The following is an 18,919-nucleotide window of genomic DNA, read 5'->3' on the forward strand; positions in this document are numbered from 1 at the left end:
AGGCATTTGGATAATTTGCTTTAACTTTTCATTGTTGTAGATCCTTTCCAACTGGAACTATTCTATTCTAATTATTTCCATATTTTTAACAGCTTGTTGTGTGTTTCTGCATTCGAAAAGAATCATATTAAATGTTCTTTTAGCAAATGGTTTCACTAAAAAGGCAGAAATCCCATTGCATACAGCCCCAGTAATCTCTACCTGCATCTCCAAAAGGAATATATTTTAAAATATTCTATGATTTTGCAGAGACCCACTGTAGAAACCTGCCCAACATGAAGCAATAGACAGGAAGGAGAATGACACTACTGACAATAAACTTCAAAATTATTTGCTGTACAAAGAGCTAAAGATTTTTATTTTTTCCTCAATGCAGCTGTTCCTCCTACCAAACTCACTCCTACTATACATAAGCTGTTGGCATCCTTTCAGTTGTTCAAGAACAACTATTTCTGCAGCCACGCAGGAAGCCAGTATAGAAACAAATGACCTGCCAGATCACTGCACAGCTATTTGAACAAAGGCGCAACTGAGAGGGTCATAAGGAGGACAGAAAGAGCAGGTCTGCTTAGTTCAATGCTGCTTTTGGACAAAATAGTAAAAACAGTTCTTGAGATTCAAAGTCTTTGCTTCAACTGTAGAGACAAAAACTGATTGTGCAACACCACTTCAATTCACAGCCTAGTTTCTCCTCTTACAGTCTGTATTCAAGCTTCCCTCTTCTAGCCCTACTCTCTACACACTTAACTCCTAGAATAATCAATCCATTGCAGACCTCCTCACCTTTGGCTCCAGTTACTCAACCTCATTTTAATTTCCAACAAGCCATTTCCTCCCTCTCTAGCACACCTTGATAGCTATCAAGGAACAGTATTAAGAATAGCAGAAATTAAATTTACTCTCCTGTGCCTCAGTGACCTCTCACTAACTCAGATGCATAACTACAGGCATAGTCCTGTTCAGTACTCTATCATATTCACATTAGAAGGAATATGAAAGATTTAGTTACCAGAGTTCCCAGAGGAGGAGGAAAAAAAAAAATAAATAAAGTGTTATGTGTTATGTTCATATAGACAGCCAAGGACATTTTCAACTTTGGTGACCACACACTCTCAAAACATGGGAGAATCACTACACCTTCTAACTACATGTGTCCATGCTCAGAAATCTTGTCTTTCTTTTTTTTTTTCCCCCTCCAGGAAAAATAAAATGGGATTTTTCCTGAAACTTTGGAAAAATTCAATATAAAACAGACACCAGACATGAAAAAAATAAGTATGTTGGCTGAATTTCACCAATTTCTCTGGAATTTTTCTAATTTCTACAAAACATGCATTGCAAATCCCTGCCAGTTCCAACTATATTTAAATAAATGCCATTTGAATTTCAAAAAATATTCATACCTTTTTCATTTTTAATTTGTCTTCTTCAGCAGTGCAAAGCTTGCTTTCTAGGTTTGCAACAGCTTGTTGAAGGTAGCTCTTCTGTTCATTTGTTCTCTTTGTCTCAGCGTCAACCAAATCACTGGCTGAGGTAACTAGTGTCTTGTCTTCAATTACATTCAAAGAAACAGCTGGAATATCTGCTTGAATCTGGTTAATACAAGAAACAAAATGGTAAAGGAAATGGTAAAGGGAATTTAACATTCCAGTCAAGTCAAATTTCATTCCCAGATGATATTACAGAACTTAAGAACTGTAAATACTAAGGTTACTCTTTTGAAACCACATGTCTCTGAAATTGGCCACGCGCACTCTCAAATGTAGGATGTGCTAGCCAAAAAGAAAACTCCGACAATGGAACAGTAACTGGTAATTCTAGATGGATCCACTTCAACACTTCCGATCTCCTCAAGTGCTTTTCAAGAATACTCTAGGAGAAGGCCTCAAGGAGGATGGCACGGTTGCCTCGGTTTCCAATGAGGTCAAAAAAAATCAAAAAGAGATGGAAAGAGACAGAAGTGAAGCTGAATCATCTCTCTAAAAGCATAAGGCTTACAGCAAAATAAACTCTCTGTGAATTAGTCACTCTATGTTTTCATCTAATGCGGACAGCAATTAGTAGCCATGGAAAGGGAGTACTAATTTTTTGTGCTAAAATAAATGGAAAGTCATCTTGAGGCTAGACCAACAGAATAAGAGTAATTGGGGCATGTCTACAACATTTTGTTAATGCTATTTCAGTGAACTGTAGGAATACAAAACTGAAGCAGAGGTTTCTAGAATATACAACCCAAACCAGATCAAACACTAATAATAAACCTACATTTTCAGAAAAACACAAAAATAAATTAGGTGAGGCTTTAAATAATTTGTGGTATAATTAACAAAAGCCAAAGCTTTTTTTTTCTCCTTCTTTTAAAAAAAAGGCAAAAACTTTTTTCTATCACAGGAAAGGAACTTCTAAGGAAAAGGCTGGTAAATTAACTCCAGCTGCCACCTTTTCAACTACAATTTGAAAGTCAATAGCACTTGATATTTGGGAAAGGTTAGTGAAAGGAAGATCTCAATGCATTTATTTCAAGAGAGGTTTGACTGATCTGATTTAACCCATTACCTTAACACCTTTTATTTCAAACTGACCCTCAAATAACAGATAGACTTTTCTTTAATTAAGTATCTCTCAAAGGAGTCAAAGAAGGAAACAAACAAAAATAACTGAGATCTTGACTGTACATGGATACATAAGATCAAGTTGACAAAACAGCCAGAAAGAAAACTGCAGTTTGTGCTCTGAATTCCCCTTCTGCAAGAAGTAAAGAGGAGCTAGATGTGCTAATTCTGCTTCTGAGTACTACGCAAGATTAGATTGGAACTCTGAAAAATGTGATCTTCAAACCTGAAATGTTCAAGCTTTTTTTAACATGAAAGCTCAAGAGCCTCTAAAGATAAAATCATAGAATACAGGTCTGCTGCCATCCTCTTCCAACAGGTGTAAGAATATTTTATTATAGTTTTATGCCCACCATTTTCCTTTAGTTTTATCCAAAAGTGCAAGGGCTGATGTCCATTTCAAAATAATGTTAAAGGACCTCCTCTCAGCTCCCTTTCTCCCTTTAGTAACACTTGCTAATGTTGTATTATTTAGTTTGTATGATTTCCTGCATTAAGAAGAGAGTTTATGGAACCATGGGTCTGTCAGCAGCTGACCAGAACAAGATGATAAAAACTGAAACAAGGCCTATAACTAGAAATTGCACACATAATTATTCAGAAGTAAAAAAGTGTATTTCTTATTTTTAGTAAGATGACCTAATCAAAAGGTTTTTCAGTTTCAAAAAATATACCTAAGCATTAGTATTCTTGAATATCCAAAGTCCTCTTTCCAGAGAACACACAAGCTAAAGTGGCTGGCCCAGCTCAAACAAGAAAGGACACAGGTTATTCATATTTCATTGTTAGCCAAAATCAAAAAGCGTAGGATCTGTGGCGGCTGAAGAAAAGCTGATTTTGATCATCCTGCCAGTAATACAAATTTACTTACCAAAACACTGTCAGAGAGGCAGATGAAGAGCTTTTAACACAGAAAATGACCCTAGCTGGCATCAGTCAAAAAAGAAAATAAACACTCCCCCCTCTGAAGAAAAATCCTACAACTTCTGGATTTCTAAGAAAATTTCTTTGGTATCACTTGCATCTCGGCACATCTCTTCTTCACTTTTTTTAGGCTTTCCCAGAACATTAGGCTGGGAACAAATCCAAACCAGTAACTAATTCATTACTAAGACTGAACTATTGGAGCTGTACTAGCCACAGTATTTCTGGAAGTGTGAACACACAGATGCTGCTCAAAGGAAAAATAATAAGATTCAGTTTAATCTAAACAAAAATTTGGTACAAGTTGTTTAAATAGCTCTACATAAATGCTTGTAAATAGTTAGATTATGGAAATCTGACTCAATCGTGAAATACAGTTTTCACCATGAGTAGCCCTAGGACTTGATGAGACTACCTGAAGAATAAGAAACCAAGTGCTGAAAATGGGTAGGTCAAAAATAGCCCTAAATATTGATTGGTTTCGAGAATGACGAGCATTTTCTAATTCAAGTCCTGAAACGTGGAACTTTATAACCAGTAAACTGGTTCAATGAGGTGTCACTGCAATCAATGGCAATAAAAATCAACTTGGAAGAGTAAGTCTATTTCATTCTTGTCCACAGCAATTTAGCATTCTTCTGCTAATCTTCAGGCAGAAATGCATTTCCTTCCTTTGCTCACCTAATCATGTGGTTAAAAACTAAACACTTTCACCCCCCAAACAGAAAAGATCAGTTGTCAGCAGTATTGCAACCACAAGGAGAGATCAAGATCACACAACTAGGACTGTGTCAGATCACCAAAAAAAAAAAAAAATTTAAAAGTAATGATGGAGAAAGTAGTCAAATATAGCAAAATAAAACTAAAATTAATTAACTATAGTTATGTAAAGATTAAACATTAATTCTTTAATCGGAAAACCACTTAACCACTTGAGAAAACACAGAAGTATGACATATTTGTACAGCAATAATCTTTACAGTATTAGAAGCAATAATTTTTTTTAGAGAACCTTCCTGCTATTGTTTCCTAGTTTCATGCCTATCACTACCATAATGCCTTTAACTTTTATGAAATCTTTAACACAGTTATCTCTCTTGCATTCCATACCAAAATAGTATGGTGTCTCCCAGTAACAGGATATAAACATCCTTTAAAAATTATTTCACTCCAAAGTCTGTATCACAAAAATCCAAGTACTTTTTGCTGTTTAAAGGCAAGTCAATCTAAATTTGCACAGAAAAGACACAACAATAAGATGTTTAATACACCAAGGTCCCATACTGAAACAAAAATTGTGATTTTACCTGCTCTTCAGGAACCGCTGGGTTTATAACATTGTTGGCTGTTTGAATAGCTGTTGCCACATTATCACTTGATACAGTGAATGAGTCATAAGGAATCACAGAGGAAGGCAACACAGAGTGCTCCAGAAGAACATCAGGAGATACGTGGACTTCACATACTAATGCAAGAAATAAAAACAGAAAACACACACACAATGTGAAGAATTCCAAAATTAATTCTGTTTCTGTAATCTATACCTAGCAAAACTGGTCACGCTAGTAGCAAGTACAGTCATACTAATGTAAAGTTATGTACCTCTTACAATCTAAATGCACTGAAGAGAGAATTATCCTGTATACAGTGTAAAATGTATCACTGAACATTTTCAGTTAAAAGTTAAATTCAGATAGAAAGCTTAAGGCTGTTTTAGCGTGTTCAAATTTCAGCAATCTGCTTGAATCCCAGCCCCACAGTTGCTCAAGGACAACTGTAAGAGACAGAAAGCTGAATTCTACAAGGCAGGAATTTCTGTCAGCTGTAACATCAGAGCAGAATCTACAGCCTGCATAATGCTGAATAAGCACATTAGAGAAAAATAAACTGAAAATTACTGTATTTACAGACACCAGCCAATTTACTTTTGCCAATATGCAGGAAACTAGCATGACAGAATACGCCAAATACACTCTAAGATACATAAGTAACAAACATCCAATAAAATTATCATTGTCAGTGGAAAACAACTTTATTTGTGAAAGAAGAACAGAATCTGTTAAAAAAAAAAAAATCTTATTTTTCCTGTGAAACAAACAGCAACAACTAATTAATTTAAATCAAAATAGACAAAGTATTTCCTGTACTTACACTGTTTTCAGCTGAATGTAAATGGATCACTCTCAGAAAAGGTTAAATTACTTAAAGAATGAGTAGAGAGATACATTAATAGGTATCAGCTGACACTCAATATGCCCATAATAAAGGTAAGAGTCTCGGATGGCATGCATAGCATTCTGCAAAGCTGTTGCAGTTTTATTCGTTTCCTTAGCAATTTTCCCCTTCCAAAAACAACACTTTTAATCACTGTATTTGCAAATCACTTATTCACAAGAATGAGGTGCATTTCCACATCTTGTTGGAGAATACAGACTTCAAAAATAAGCAAAGCATAAGTAAGTGTTAATTCCAAAAGTGTAACTAGGATAAGATCAACAGGAAAACAAAGTTGATAGCAATTTATCTGTTGACTTCAATGAGCATGAATGTCCTCCGATCAAGAGGAAACACTTGGCTGCTTCTCTATACATACCAGTTGACAGTAGCACATCAACATATAGAGATTGATCCTATTAAAATCTTGCCTCTTGCAATAAGCTGATTTACAGCAACATTTGCATGAAAAAGTCACATAAAGATTTTACACTAATAAAACTTTCTGAAGTTAATATTTTTAGTAAGAGAAATAAATGAATTGTCTGTCCGGTGTTATTTATAGATAAGTTGTTCTTGTCTTACCCTAGAAATCTGCCAGTCAATAAGGTTTCCAGCAAAAATGTTAAAATTCAAAGGTATTATGGTGCTATTGAGATGATTTGATAAATTTGGAGGGTAATATCATTATACACACCCAAGATTCACTGAACTTTATGGAGGAGGAGTACGTTACTCATCTCATTAATTTCCTGCATATCTGATGTTTATAAGATAGAAAAAAGTTATAAAACAAAACACTGAAACCTCTTGCAGTGCTTCTGAGTGTGCAAGAAGAATTCAGAAATTATTTCTAAGGCACCAGTGTTGATTACAGTGAGAAATTTTGACCTTGAAATTTGCCTTGGGCTTCTGCCTATCTTTTTGAATGCTGATTTTTTGAATGTTGATTTCACTTTTTCAGTATGATGAAATGTTTATTGGTATGTGCAAATAGTCTTGTCTGTGCAGTACTTCAAATCAGAAAATGTTTATTAATTGTTGGACAAATCCCTGTCGTATTTTTAAAATTATAATTAGTTTGCATAATCTATTCTGCGCAATAATGTAATAGAAGGCAGAAATCTTTAAGGTCTGACCAAAGTATAAGATGTGGCTTGCTTGGGTTTTTTTTGTGGCTTTTTTTTTTTTAACTAATGCTGTTAAAGTGGTGGTTCTTTTGTGAAAGCAGTGAAATCTAGACTAAATTCTCACAAGAAAATCAATTGTCCATCAGTAACACCTCCTTAATCTTTTAGTTCTACTAATACTGTACATTTATCCACTATCAATGAGCTTTTATTAATTTCTTAAAATCCAGACAGGCAGCAGGCATTTATATAAATTAATGGAAGTAGCTCCATAATGGTTTCAGCTTCTGCTTGGATGCTTTAAAAACTGCTTAAGTAAAAAAGATCATTCCCCCCACAAAGCAATTAAAAGACTCCATCATAGTCAAAGAAATCTAATGGAGAAAGCAGCATGTTCAAGTCCTATTTTTAAGTTTGCTTTTTGTATGTTTTCCCGTAAGTTGTCACAGACCTTCCATAATCAAAAGTAAGAATATCTTGTGAGTGAAGAAGCTCCATTTCTTCTTCCCATGAGATGCCAATCACACTTTGAAATGGATAAACTACTTATCTTTCATTCCTCAAGAAAGTTTAACTTTGAGAAGCACAACTCCCCAAAATAATTACTCAGAAACATACTTATGCTAGCTCACTGCTGCTTACTCTTTCATTGTGTATACACACCCTTCTGGTTACTAATATTTAGAGTGAATAGAGAAGGACATCAATAGATTATTAAGAATTTGTATTGTGATTTTATGAATACCTGTAGGAAATGCTGCCCAAGCAATAGCAGGGGATGTAGTTTGCTTTTCACCATTTCCACATTCATAACTCTCTGCTGCCTAGAAACAAAAAAAAATAAAGTTACTTATTTTACAAAATACTATAAATCCTATTTAAAAGTTGTTAATAATTAAATTTAAAAATTCAGTCATCCAAATAACATACCTCAAATCCTCCAAAGTCATCATCATCCATCTTTCAACTGGTACTAGAATACAGCAGAAAACTTGAATTAAAACCAAAAAATAGTAAATTATCATATCCCCCTCACTCATAATGTAGCAATACAAACTTTGTAAAACTAAAGTTATGGCATTAGTTTTAAAGGACAGTCTTGGGTAGAACAAGTCACTATGGTCAAACCCAAAAATCCCAGCAATATGAAGTAATACAATGCTCTACACCACAGGAAAATGGGTGTATTTCATTGGCCAATCTCGAAGGAGTCAAAATACAAAATGATTCAGGTTTGTGTACTTCAGTTACCTGACAGATGGGTAGAGACCTTCACTTGGATACAACTGCTACCTAGCTCATCTATGTGCCCTTCATAACCTCATCACTTTCTCCTTTAGAAATGAGTATTCAGTCTTTCACACAAGTACTCTTCTCCACAGGTTAACTGAAGTCTTCCTAACTAACAAGTTCTACAAAAGGTCAAGGGACCTAAATAGGAACTTTTTCACATAGAGGATGCAAGGGCTAGAACTGCAAGATCTCTCTTAAGAAGTACTTATTTACTGATCAAGATAAATTTAAAAAATCAGTATTTTACAATGGAAATCAAACACCTTCAGGGGAAAAGATAAGCACTTCCCATCAGTATTGTCAAACATCTTTTGAAAGCAAGACTGTAGAAAAAGTTTTCTAAGACAGGAAAACAGAAAGATGGTACCATACCTACTGCTCTCAAGTATAGCAGTTAATTACCTCAAGCCCCGTACGTCAACAAATGGTACCGAAAACAGCAAGTAACTTAGTCTGGCTACATATTAAATAAAAAGGATCCAGGAAGTGGGATTTCTGAAAATCAAATTCCAAGATGAAGTATTTTCTTCTTTAGTAATGAAGACAGATCCAATTTAATGCAACCATGATCTACCATGTACTTCATAGTTTTGTGTTTATGATTTAAAATATAAAAATATTTTCCATTGTTAAGTTGCTTTTCCAAATCAGCACTGTGATTAAATCCAAAAAGACTTCCTGCTTTTCCCATCTCTTCTTAGCTGTCTGGCAACATCAGCACAAACTACAACTTAGAAAAAGACTGTGGTGAATTTCTGGAAATTTTTCTGCTACCACAGAGGTCCTTCTCTAGGTTTCATGGAGAGGCTGATTTAGATTTTACAAACTGATCAGCATTTTTGAGTTGTAGCCCTGAATTCTGTGGCATTTTGATATATTTATAGTTAAATTGCAGTTCCTTTTACAAAAATGCAGGATAAGTTATTCAGCTAATTAAAGTAACTCAAGATACACATGCCTGTTCAAAGAAGGGTATTACACATCTTCAAAAAAAAAATCATTCTGATACTAAAAGATGATCCAAAAAAAGTTAGGGTCTTTATAGAATGTCAAAATGTTTGTAAAGTTAACTGACTTCAGTTAAAATAAGACTACAAGCTGGGGAATCTTCTATTACTATGAAAGCACATGTTCAGAAACAGAAGAATTCAAAGTGTTTGGAGGAAATCTCCAAATTAAAGTATTAGATTGCCAGAAGGGGACATTTTCAGTTCATATCTACTGCTGAAAATCACTACCAAGAAAGACTTCAATTCAAACACGTATCTGACAAAATTTAACAAATTGATTTCCAATTCCTTATTGATGAACTTTATTTAAATCACCACTATCACAGTGTAAGCAGGCAGATTTAGTTAAAGAACAGTATTGTCCAATATTCACATGTGATATAAGAACTAAATATCTTTTTTAGGGTCTGCAAGGTGTTCTGCTGGTTTTGTATTAGTTGGCTTTTGTGTTGTTTTCGTTCTTAGAGAGAAAGAAGGCAGTTGGGCATTTTCCCCATCAATGTTAAACTTAACAGGTCAAATATTCATGCATTCCATTAACATTCAAAGCTTTAATATACACGGTGTTTCAAAAAGATGGACCCAATTTCAAAGCAGTATATTTCACAAGGGCAATGTTACAATTACACAAAAATGGTTTAATGAGTTAACAAGTTTTAGTGACCGTTTTATAAGTGCTCTATGTTCCCTCCACCTGCTGTACTGACAACACCGAGACATTAGTTAAATTCATTTAACTCATTGAATTTGTCCCAAACTCCTCTGAAAGTGTCTTCTGAGGCCACTGCTGCTGTGATTCTGTTTTTGAGGTCACCCAGATTAGTCGCTAATGGTGGCACAAAAACAGTCTTTGACATATCTTCACAGGAGAAAGTCGCAATGCGATTTATTTTTGAAGCACCCTGTATAACTCATAAAAATAATGCATGCACACACAAATGATAGCAATGGAAGTTGTACAGATAGAACATCACTGCTGAAGCAGACAGAAATGTGCAAACAACTGAGAAAGCCAATGTATTCATGCTACCTGCTACTAAATGCTACACAAAACAGACTGGTAATTTTGTATAGGTACTGCAAAATGCAGTAATCAAGGAGCAATCAGAGAAGTCAGTTGGAGAAAGAGGGGCTTTAGAAAGGTAAATAGGTATTTTATCTATTCACTATGTATCACATTAACAGGTTCTACAGGTTCTACCCAAAGTTACTTCAAAGGACCACAGCAGATTTTTTTTCCCAAAGAGCAGGAGACATTATTCCCATCATCTTAACTGGAGAAAGTACATTCCATACTCAGTACTGTGTTTTAAAACTACAAACTCAAACAGGTTTGGAGGAGTACAACAGAATTAAAGCAGTTTTGGAAAGGCACACTAAAACGGAGAGTCTTTTAAAAAAATTGCTAAGGCAAACAAAATTATCTGTCAAATAAAAAGTAATGTTCTAAGAAGTGATTAACTACTTTCATTTATCATCAAATGCAGCACTGACACAGGGCAGTAAAGGACAGAAGCCTCTGAAGGCAAAATGTTTGTTAAATACCAGCAAGGATTTCCAGGAAGGCAACATAAACTGCTACAAGAAAATTTATAGGAACTTATGTATACATAAAGCAGAAGTAATTTTTGATAGAGAAAAAGGATGTGGGGCATAAAAAAAAAGGAGAACAACCTGTTATTGAATCCATCATCTTTGTTATTACATTTCATATACACTTTTTGTAAGTCTGGTAATGATCACAAGACTATTTTGACCTAAGATTACCTTACTCCACAAATTTTAACACAGACATTTTATGAATAGCATGATTAATCTATAAATTATTCCGCACATCATTTAAATGGAATAAAAGAGAAACAGACTCCAAGCAAGTCTTAGTAGTATCAATGGTCTTTTCACACCTAACTGCTAATCCTCCAATTTCCAGTTCTTCGGAGATCCCACAGGAATTCTGAGCTAAGTGACTGTCAAGCAGCTAGCAAGGACTATTTGTTATTTGTCTATGTATAATACATATTTGTCCATGTACATGCACCTCTGTTTTCAAAGGCAAAACTAAGTTTTTAGTCCATCAAAAAGAAATCCTGATTTGTTTACAAGCTTTGTTTGCTGTAGGAAAAAGAAGACAAAATTCAGAATGAAACTGGCAAACTTAGTACATATCACAAGCAGGAAGCAAATTAGGATAGAAAGCATGGATTAAGTTCTGAGAGATGCTGACACAGGGCACTTCAAAAACTCAAAGGTTGAAGTGTTCTTTCCAAAGACTATTAGTGCAAGGGCTCTTACTAGAGGACGTCTTTCCAAAAAGATGTTTATTCTTGCATAAAAGAGTGCTTTCTGCAAGAAGGGAACTGGGCCACACCAATGTTTTAAGAACTGTTTAGAAGAAAAATTAATTAATCAAGCCTATTTTTAGCTAGGAGTCTTTCATAGCCCTCAAAAGCACTTGTTCATTCAGCTCTAAAAAATGTTTGAATAATTTGTTATAAACTTAACTGAAAACAATGCTGAAAATATGACCAAATACACAATTTCTCAATTCCACCCCTTATTCTGGGGATGGAAATGCTTTTCTGGTACAAATAAACAGCAGAACTAGACTAACACCTCACACAGAACTGCAACAATTTCGGGACAAGCATTTTTCAATCAATCATCTATTCCAAAATGGGTCATCAGACTTTTATTTCCTTACAGACTAGGAACATTATTTGTGGCACCGGAATAGGAAAAAATACATTAAGTGCAGACAATCTGCAGAAGGATTTAAAAAACAGCAAAAAACTGAAACAACCCACAGAGTCTTACCATGACTAAATGTGGTCTCTTAAAATATGCCTGATACTGGAATTAAGTAACTGTAAAATTGGGCAACAAGAAGTCAACCTCAAAATTACAGATTCATAGAAATTACAGTTGGAAAAGACACAGGAGGTCATCCAGCCCAGGACATTTCCAAAACATTACAGTTCTCAAGACAGTTATATCCTAAAAGGCTTGAGAAACTCTCCAGTCATACTCCTGTGAAAAGAAGGAAACTTTTTCACAAATATGTAAGCCATTGCATTTTCAGTAGATTTTATATAAATAAGTTTGTATTCATCAAACCATACAACAATTTAGGCCAGAATTCAGACCAGCAGGTCATTCAATTCAAGCTCCTGCTCAAAGCAGGGCCAACACTGTATTCAGATCAGGTTGCTCAAGACTTTCTTCTCCATGATCAATAATAATGCACGATGAATGTATTCAGCAAACAGATAGCTGTGAGTATTTAAGGTGCTTTCCTACATAAAATGCAGTCACCAAAGCATGACCATCAGCTTACAGTCACGAGAACTTTGTGAAATGCACCTACCTAACAGACATACCAAAATAATGTTTTTATATACAGGAAGACCAGGACCCATTCACAAGGAATAAGAAAAACGTAAGCTGGGAAAAAAGCCCCTCTTCCCCATTCCAACTCTAAGGAGGAGGAATGTTGTACTCCTACAAGAAATTCCAGTATTCTTCGTATCCAAAAGGCAAAAGTGGTAGAGAAACCAAACGGTGGATTTAGAAGGATTCTTCATTCACTTAAACATCTGACTCTGGTTAGTAAGAATTCAAAATAATCAAGTCCTGATCTATTGCTTGATAAATAAAATATAGACTTGCCTCAGTAATAAAGACAACTAATTTTGCCAGGTACATTCAACTGTAAACTATATTACCTGGCCTGCGATTTTGAGCAAGCAGCTAACTTACTTGCAGAATTTTGTACATTTTAAAGGAACAACTTACGGAGCACATTGCTGTTTGTTTTGTCAGAACAGCATGTGTGGAGCTGGCTGAGGGTGGGGCTGCTGCATTTGTCTTTCTGACAAATACTGTCAGTGGTTAACCCCTACCTATGACAACGTATCGGTTTTACTTTGCATGTTTATGCTTACTAAATGACTCATTCATTGTGCCCAATCTAAGACAGGCTTATTAGCTGTTTCCTCACCGGACATAACATAGACCGCATTATTTGAAGAATAATCTTTGGCCAAAAGTGCAGGCTCCAAATAGCCTATCCCAGATAGGTTCAGAATTTTTTTTTTTTTTTTTAAAAAACGCCATTTAGAAAGCATATATACTGGCAATACCTCTGTAATAAAGAGCAGAACAGATGATAAATTTCTGTATTGCAAAGTTCTAACCAGCTCACACGCACTTCTCCTCATAGCTCTTCTGCCAAAATGCCTAGTACTCTCAGTAATTTCAAAACAGGAACAAAGTTTTGTCTTTTTACTCAGCTGATATAGACTCTTCTCCTGATCTATACCAATGACAGAATAAGCATGTTGCATCTTAACTTACAGTAGGTACTAAGTCACTAATTAGAAAATTTTTATTATAGAATACACATACCACAAAGGATACATAGCCAAGAAAGACCAGAATATGAACGTACAGCACAAGAGAAACTGAAATAAATTTACAGCACCTGTAAACTTTTCTAAAAAAAAACCAAACAGAACTTAGATTGCTCACTTCACTCCTGCCTGAGATCTCAGCACTAAAAGTGTTTAATAACACTTAGATCATAAATAGAAGAATACTTTTCATTTATTATAGTCAGGGATTCAGTGGCACAAAACACAATATAAATGTTACTAAAAATCATCGTCAAAAATTAAGCAATTGCTACTGGCAGAGTTTGATTTTGTTTTGTTTTGTTGTGTTTCTTTGGTTGTTTTTTTCTTTTGAGATTGGGGAATTCTAACTTCCCTTCATAGTAGAAAGGCTACATTCTTCTAGCATACCTGATGGGTATCAATTTCTAAAACTAGGAGCTGTAACAAGGTACTGAAATGTAGGTGAGTTTGTTGTTTTTTTTTTTTTCAGAATGAATGCAACAATATGATGCAGTAATCAATCCTCCTCAATCCTTCAAATCAATGGAGAGTTCAACACTTCTAATGTTTTATTTGTGTGACTTCCAATTCTGTAATTTGCCTCATAGTAATATCTTGTTTGCAATGAAAAGCTTCTGCAGACTTTTTTTTCCTTACGAAAGCAGCTGACTATACAGTAAAATTTAATGGAAAAATTTCCTACAAAGATAACATGATCCATGTGGTTAACATTCACTTAGTGGTTTGTTATTTAATGACTGGAGTTCACAGTCTTGTTACAGAAAACGAGTATTCTGTATTGGTTTTAACGGGAAAGCTCTTAACAGCTCCTAAATTCTGTATTAAATTTTCAGTATTTATCATCTGTATCTAACAAGGAAAATACAGAGTGAGCAGAGGCTGACATCACAAGACCATGAGGACATGAAACCAGAGGGAAATTTAAGACCGTCTTTCAATTTGGAAACGTAGACTGCATTAGTAATTATAATAAACATGATTTTAAAAAAATATATTGGAAGTTGAAAAATTAACACGTGACGTTCATAAGAAATTAAGAGTTCACGACAAAAATATAATAAATTAACTATATAGCAGAAATTAGGCTAATTATTTCTTCAGAGATACTAGAAATTCTTTGACTGTTAAGAAATATGCTACTTCAAGCTACATGTTCATTAATGAATCTTGGATAAGCTACTATTTTTCATTCAGATATCTGTAGGACATCTCGCTAGAACAGAAGACAAACATTAGGAAGACCTTTTAAGAAGAAATAGAAATACATGCTTTTTATCATTTCAGAGAATGAAATGCCCAAATAAACTTGGAAATTCAATTAAGTTTTCTACTTTTAGAAAGGTAGGGCATTTTATGGTTCTTAATTTTTGGTTCTGGTTGTTTTGGGGTTTTTTTGTTTTCTTTTTTTTAAGTCACTTTTAACCACAATACAAGGCAAACACGGCTTCAAAATTTTAAGAAAAAGGAGAAAACTAACAACTTTGGAAAGTAACATTTAGTATTATTCAAACCAACAAACTGCTGCCAAATGCATACAGCATCTACATCTCTCTTTGTAAAGAAATGAAAACTTTGATTCATGCTACCTCAGAAAAAGAAAGCCTACAATTTTTTTTTTTCTTGAAATAGAGCATCTGAATCCCTGTAGGTATAGAAACTTATGTCTGCCTGTATAGACTAGTTATTAAAGCAGGTGGTTATATGAGGGGACTGAGAACCTGTAGCATCTAAGGTGCAAGGCTGAGACTAAAACAAGAGTATTTCACTACTCTACAACCATCCTTTTATCTTTCAATCAGACAGTACCACACCATACAAAGTTTTTCAAGGGCTAGACCTATCAAGAGATAGCAAAAATCAGGCATTACCAAAATGCCAACGTTCTCCATCGTGTTACAGTGTGTACTCAGTCATACATTCTGTTACGCAGGAAATCCCAACCAGCATGAAGCAGTATGCATTTCAGCTCCCATAATGAAATGCACAATAATATTGCAGTTAACACCTGTGTTTGAACACACAACAGAAGCATGCCCAATCACATATTAAAGGAAGAGACTTCAAGGTAACAGGGAAAAAGAAGACAACACAGAACACATCAAAGCACTTTTCTCCTGGGAAGCAAGTTTGTTTCATTTAAAACTCAGTACTCACTCAATAAACACTTACTAAATAAAATAGTTTCTTAATTTAAAAGAAAAAAAAATAAAGGGGGGGTGGGGGGGAAAAGCAGATGCGAAACATCACTTATTTTACAGTAGTAATTGCTTATATTATAATTGATTCAACTGAAATCTATGAGACTTTTAAGAAAAATGTGCCCTTTCTAACTAATTCTTTTCCACAGCCCAAATAAACCAATATAATTTAATATATTCAAGGAATCGCAGAACAAATTTAGTTTGGGAAGTATCTCACAAGGACACCTGATGCAATCCCACCTGAAATCAAAGCCACCTTAGCTGTTTGAAGTCACATAAAGTCAAGTTTAGAAAATCTAAAAGGACTGAGACCCCAGTCCAACAAGGCAACAGCAGTTAAACAGTAGTGCAGATAACAAGAGAATTTTCTTTTCCTTATCACCTTTCTCATCGATTCATTTATCCATTTATTTTTGAAGAGTCTCCAGGTTTCAATGCTCAGAGATGAGAACAGCACACTAAGGAACATGACAATAAAAGTGCAGAATTGATTTACACAAAATAAGAGTATGTAAAATAAAACTCAACACCTAAAACTTTTCTATTGATTCCTACAGTGAAACTAACCAATAAAAAAAAGAAATAAATTACCACTTTGTCCCTATCTCAGAAGTCACCAGGTGGACCAAAAGATCCTGTAAGAAGCATGTACGATACTATATCCTATGATATGACATTTCATACCTAACTTCACAAGCAATTTTGAAATAACACTGCTTATATCTAAGTGCTCTATGTAATAAAACAATAACAGCAAAAGCTGTAGCATTTGTATCGGTTTCATGTAACAAGAACATCTTATGCAATCTGCAAGAATTCTATAACTGCCCTTCCTAATCTAATTTTCAAAGGCATTTTTAGAAGAACAATGAACCACAGTATGCAAGTAAATACCCATAACTTTTATAAGCATCATACGGGTGGCAAAATTTTCAGCAACCGCATAGAATCACAAAGAAAACAAGACTTCTCTAGCTGGTTATAGTCTTTATTAAAGAAACTGGAATAAAAATATTCTTTAGAAATCATATTTTCATCTGAAAGATACTGAACTAATATGAGTAAAAAACCCTCTGAAATTCCACAAAAATAGGTATTAGGATAATCTGCAAAATTAGTTCCATAAAAAGTTGTTTTAGAACTTGAGGGTCCTCTTCTTCAGCATACACTTCTGTCTTTTTTAGACAGTGCTTAAAGAAGAAAAAAGCAATAAAGTGTAAATTCCAAGTCCACTTCATGTCCCTAGATGAGATACAGCTTCACAAAATGAAAGTGAAAATTTCAGTTTTATCCACAAGAAGAAAAAGGGCTCTCACAGCTCCTACAGAGAAGGCAGGTACTGGTCTTCAATTTCACCTAAGATGTAAGAGAGGAAAAGAACAACACAGCCTTGTGTGGAAAACGCATGCAAGAACTGGTAATTCCCCAGACATATCCTAGAAGAAACTAACATCATCATTCTGTGAAATCTGATCTCTGAAAAGCTATTAAGAAACGTATTTGTAAAAGGTATGATGTACTGAAGTAATTTAGAATGTTATTCTGTGAGTGACAAAGAACAAAGGATATAGACTGTGAGCAAAAGAAATCACTAGTGGGGAAAAAAGGTGCAATATTAGATAGAAACTGCCTGACTTTCCCTCATTGCTCCTTAGCTCTGCATATATATAAAATCACCAAATACATGGTGTGTATAATGTACAAGAAAGAAATAACATAAATTGAGATAGAAGTGCTTTCTCCTAGATCAATAAAATGGTGTGAACCATAGGTCAACATCTAAAATACTATTCTGCTTGTGATTCAGAAATAATTGCCAGGGTTAACTTCAGTGTATTTCCTGAGGTAGAGATCTACCACATGCATGTACAGTTTTTGTCTCTATGCCAGACCACAACCCATGGACCACATGAGGATTCCATGTGCAACCATAAGTACTCAGAGGACAGCATCATTCAGAAGAAAAAACTTTGCAAGTATCACAGTGGTTCTTCCAGCACATATTTTCAATTAAAAAGTAGGAAAGAGAAAAGGTCTGTATACTTTGGCTTCCAAATGTCTTGGTCACTGAAATCTATCTATGGTCAGGAAGAAAAAAATCCCTAACAAGACAAATATGGATTTTATTCCCGAGGGTTACCTATTGTCATAAGTAATTATTATAACACATGTACTTCTTGACTGATGATCTTTTTTACATTTTTGCCCATGATTCTTTATCAGTTTCTCCCAATGTGAAGAATTTTCCACTTAAAAAACACTGACCATTTCATTCTAGATATTCAAAGATGAGTTCAAATAAAACCTTATCAACTCCAGCAGAAGTAGCATATTACCATTTTATTCATCTTAGTATCTATAGATTCTGGAGACGAAGAAATTTCTCAAGACCTAATTCTAACAGCTTCAGCAACTCAAGATGATATAGGAAGTCCTTCCAAGGTCTTCAGTCTTCATCAGAATTGGTTTCTTGTGATCAGAACATGGAAAAACTAGGTTTTGTTTCATTATAAAAATAAAGAATCACACAGTTAACTGTTTTTTTAAATTTCTTCAGTGTCCCTCTACAAGCTCCTCTATCACAAATATCTTTTTTACTTCAAAAGCCACACACTATCACAAAATGTACATAAACTGATGTGAGAAGTTTGACAAAGCTGATACATGAAACATGTTGTGCCTTCTGAAGGAAAAACCTCTCCCCTCAACAAGCCTCCTCCGCATTTGTCCCCAAACCCCTCAGAAAGTAGCTTAAATTAAACTGGAATTAAATATTTCTGTTATGTGCAGCTAGGCAATACAATATAGAGAGGGGGAACTTCTTCACTGAAAGGGTTGTCAGGCACTGGAACAGGCTGCCCAGGGAAGTGGTGGAGTCACCATTCCTGGAGGGGTTTAGAAGACGTATAGATGAGGTTCTTAGGGACATGGTTTAGTGGTGGACTTGACAGTGCTACGTTAACATTTGAACTCTATGAACTTAAAGGTCTTTTCCAACAAAAAGAATTCAATGATTCTATCTACAATTAATCAACATCAAGTCCAGATCAACAGGCTACCCACAGACACTGTGGACTTTTCATCCCTGAAGATATGCAGAATTCAACCAGCCAGGGCTCTGAG

At 34.9% G+C, this 18,919-nt stretch overlaps 1 protein-coding gene across 5 annotated transcripts in view; it reads right to left on the reverse strand.

The window, feature by feature from the left end:
• Positions 1-18,919, reverse strand: part of CCDC91 (coiled-coil domain containing 91) — a 138,476-nt gene that overhangs the window by 101,438 nt on the left and 18,119 nt on the right. For all 5 annotated transcript variants that reach the window (XR_014183169.1, XM_082043743.1, XM_082043740.1 and 2 more), the window contains exons 2-5: positions 7,811-7,853; positions 7,626-7,704; positions 4,844-5,001; positions 1,404-1,592 (exon numbers count right to left, since the gene is read on the reverse strand). Coding sequence is in view for 4 of the 5 variants with exons in the window: in XM_082043743.1 (XP_081899869.1) it covers positions 1,404-1,592; positions 4,844-5,001; positions 7,626-7,704; positions 7,811-7,840 (456 nt within the window). In the remaining variant the exon portion in view is untranslated. The remainder of the gene's footprint in view (positions 1-1,403; positions 1,593-4,843; positions 5,002-7,625; positions 7,705-7,810; positions 7,854-18,919) is intronic.

The sequence above is a fragment of the Streptopelia decaocto genome (assembly GCF_964273445.1).
Source record: "Streptopelia decaocto genome assembly, chromosome: 1".
In the NCBI taxonomy this organism is placed as follows: Eukaryota; Metazoa; Chordata; class Aves; order Columbiformes; family Columbidae; genus Streptopelia; species Streptopelia decaocto.